The sequence below is a fragment of the Pygoscelis adeliae genome, unplaced genomic scaffold (genome assembly GCF_000699105.1).
Source record: "Pygoscelis adeliae isolate BGI_AS28 unplaced genomic scaffold, ASM69910v1 Scaffold72, whole genome shotgun sequence".
NCBI classification, from domain to species: Eukaryota; Metazoa; Chordata; class Aves; order Sphenisciformes; family Spheniscidae; genus Pygoscelis; species Pygoscelis adeliae.
In genome coordinates, this window is record NW_008824286.1 from 4615136 (window position 1) to 4616722 (window position 1587).

Sequence of the window (1587 nt, forward strand, 5' to 3'; positions counted from 1 at the left end):
CGCAGCCGCAGCAGGGCAGCGCCGGGAGTGGGAGGCCGATGGAGCTCACAACGCCTCCCGCTCTGGCCGGTCGTTCCCGGATAACTGGGGAGCTCCAGCCGGTCTCACGAAGGGTTGGCTGACGCAGGAGGGAGCGCAGCAAGGTCTGAACACCCCCTGGGAAGCAGGCAGGATGCGGAGCGTTCCCTGGCTCCTGTTGCTTATCTCCCAGGCTCCTTTCCTCATGGGGGTGACCGTGCTTGTGCTGACGCAGCCCGAGCAGGGACAGCGCTTTCCTGGCCTGCAACCACTGATAGCGGCAGTGGGCTTCTGGCCGGCTTTGTGCCCGACTCCTCTTGACCTGTCCCGCGGGCAGCAAGTGTAGCAGGCTGCAAAGTGACTTCATTGTGATGGCTCTTCCTTCGTGCTTCTAAAGGAGCCTTCAGCCAGGGCTGCTGCCATCATGCTGTACTAGGGGAGCAGCAGCAGGAGCTGCTGCTGCTGCTGCGTGTGCTGGTGTTCTCCACTCAGCCCATTTGTGTGGGAAATCCCCCAGTGTACTCGTGGCGGGTAAAAAAAACCCCCACCTAGGTCTGCTGTGATTAGCAGTGTCTGCGCTGCAGCTGCTGGCTCTTTTCCTCCTGGAGGCAGCACCCGAGCTGTTCAGGAAGATGACCTGTTCCACTAACAGCCGTCCTTCTCCACTGAGGTCCGCGCTGTCTGCTCCCACCTTGGGCGCAAGAACCGTCCCTCTGCTGGAGCTGGGCTGTGCAACAGGAGGCTTCTGCGTTGCACTCTCAGCATACTGGCTTTACGCCGCTCTCCCTCCTGCAATCCCCACCTAACCCTCATCCCCAGTGCTGTTTTCTCCCAATAACACACACACCCACTGCTTGTTTAGATCAGAGTGTTATTTCTCTGTATGCCATCATTAAATGCTTGTCTGGACAGGACCCTTGTCAGTAGGGTGGGGGGAGCCGGGATCCCAAGGGATGGCTTTCTGGGAATGGTGGGGCTGTGGGATGCTGAGCATTTTGGGGGAGTAAAGCAGGGAGTGTTAGCAGCAAAGCCTGAAGAGTTAATTTCGGGAACCTACAATACCCCTTTTCTTCTCCCTTGGCTGCCAGGAGAACCTGAGGAGGGAGAGGAGGGGAAAACCATCTCTCCCCTCCCGCAGGGCAGCAGTCCAGGATGGGGTTTACTGAGCGCCAGCAGCTTTCCTTCCTCCGGGCTGGCAGGTCCGTACGGAGGAGGCTTGGAGCAGGGCAGAGCTGGCTGCTAGCTTCTTGCCTCCTGCTCTTTGGGACTGTCCTCCTGCAGGTCCTCCTCCTCCGACTGTACCACGGGGGTCTCGGCCCCCTCCTCGCTGGTGTCCAGGCTGTTCAGATCCGTGGAGACAGAGGACGTGGAGGAAATGCGTGACTTGCTCTCGGCTGTGTTGGGCACTTGCAGGGTGATTTCCTCTGGGCACTGGCTGGCATCTGCCCCTGGAGGAGAGAGCGGTAAGAGAAGGAAGAAAAAGGCTTCTGGAGGTTTCTTCCTCCCTGAGCTTCATGGATAGCCCCCCAGTGCTTATTCTTCAGCAGGCTGTGCTTCCCCAGCCTCTTC

General features: G+C 59.3%; 1 protein-coding gene across 1 annotated transcript in view; it reads right to left on the reverse strand.

The window, feature by feature from the left end:
• Window positions 1–873: 873 nt before the first annotated feature.
• DBNDD2 (dysbindin (dystrobrevin binding protein 1) domain containing 2) overlaps window positions 874–1587 on the reverse strand; it is a 2112-nt gene continuing 1398 nt past the window's right edge. The window contains exon 3 of the mRNA XM_009318676.1: window positions 874–1466. Coding sequence (XP_009316951.1) covers window positions 1258–1466 — 209 coding nt within the window. The 3' untranslated portion in view covers window positions 874–1257. The remainder of the gene's footprint in view (window positions 1467–1587) is intronic.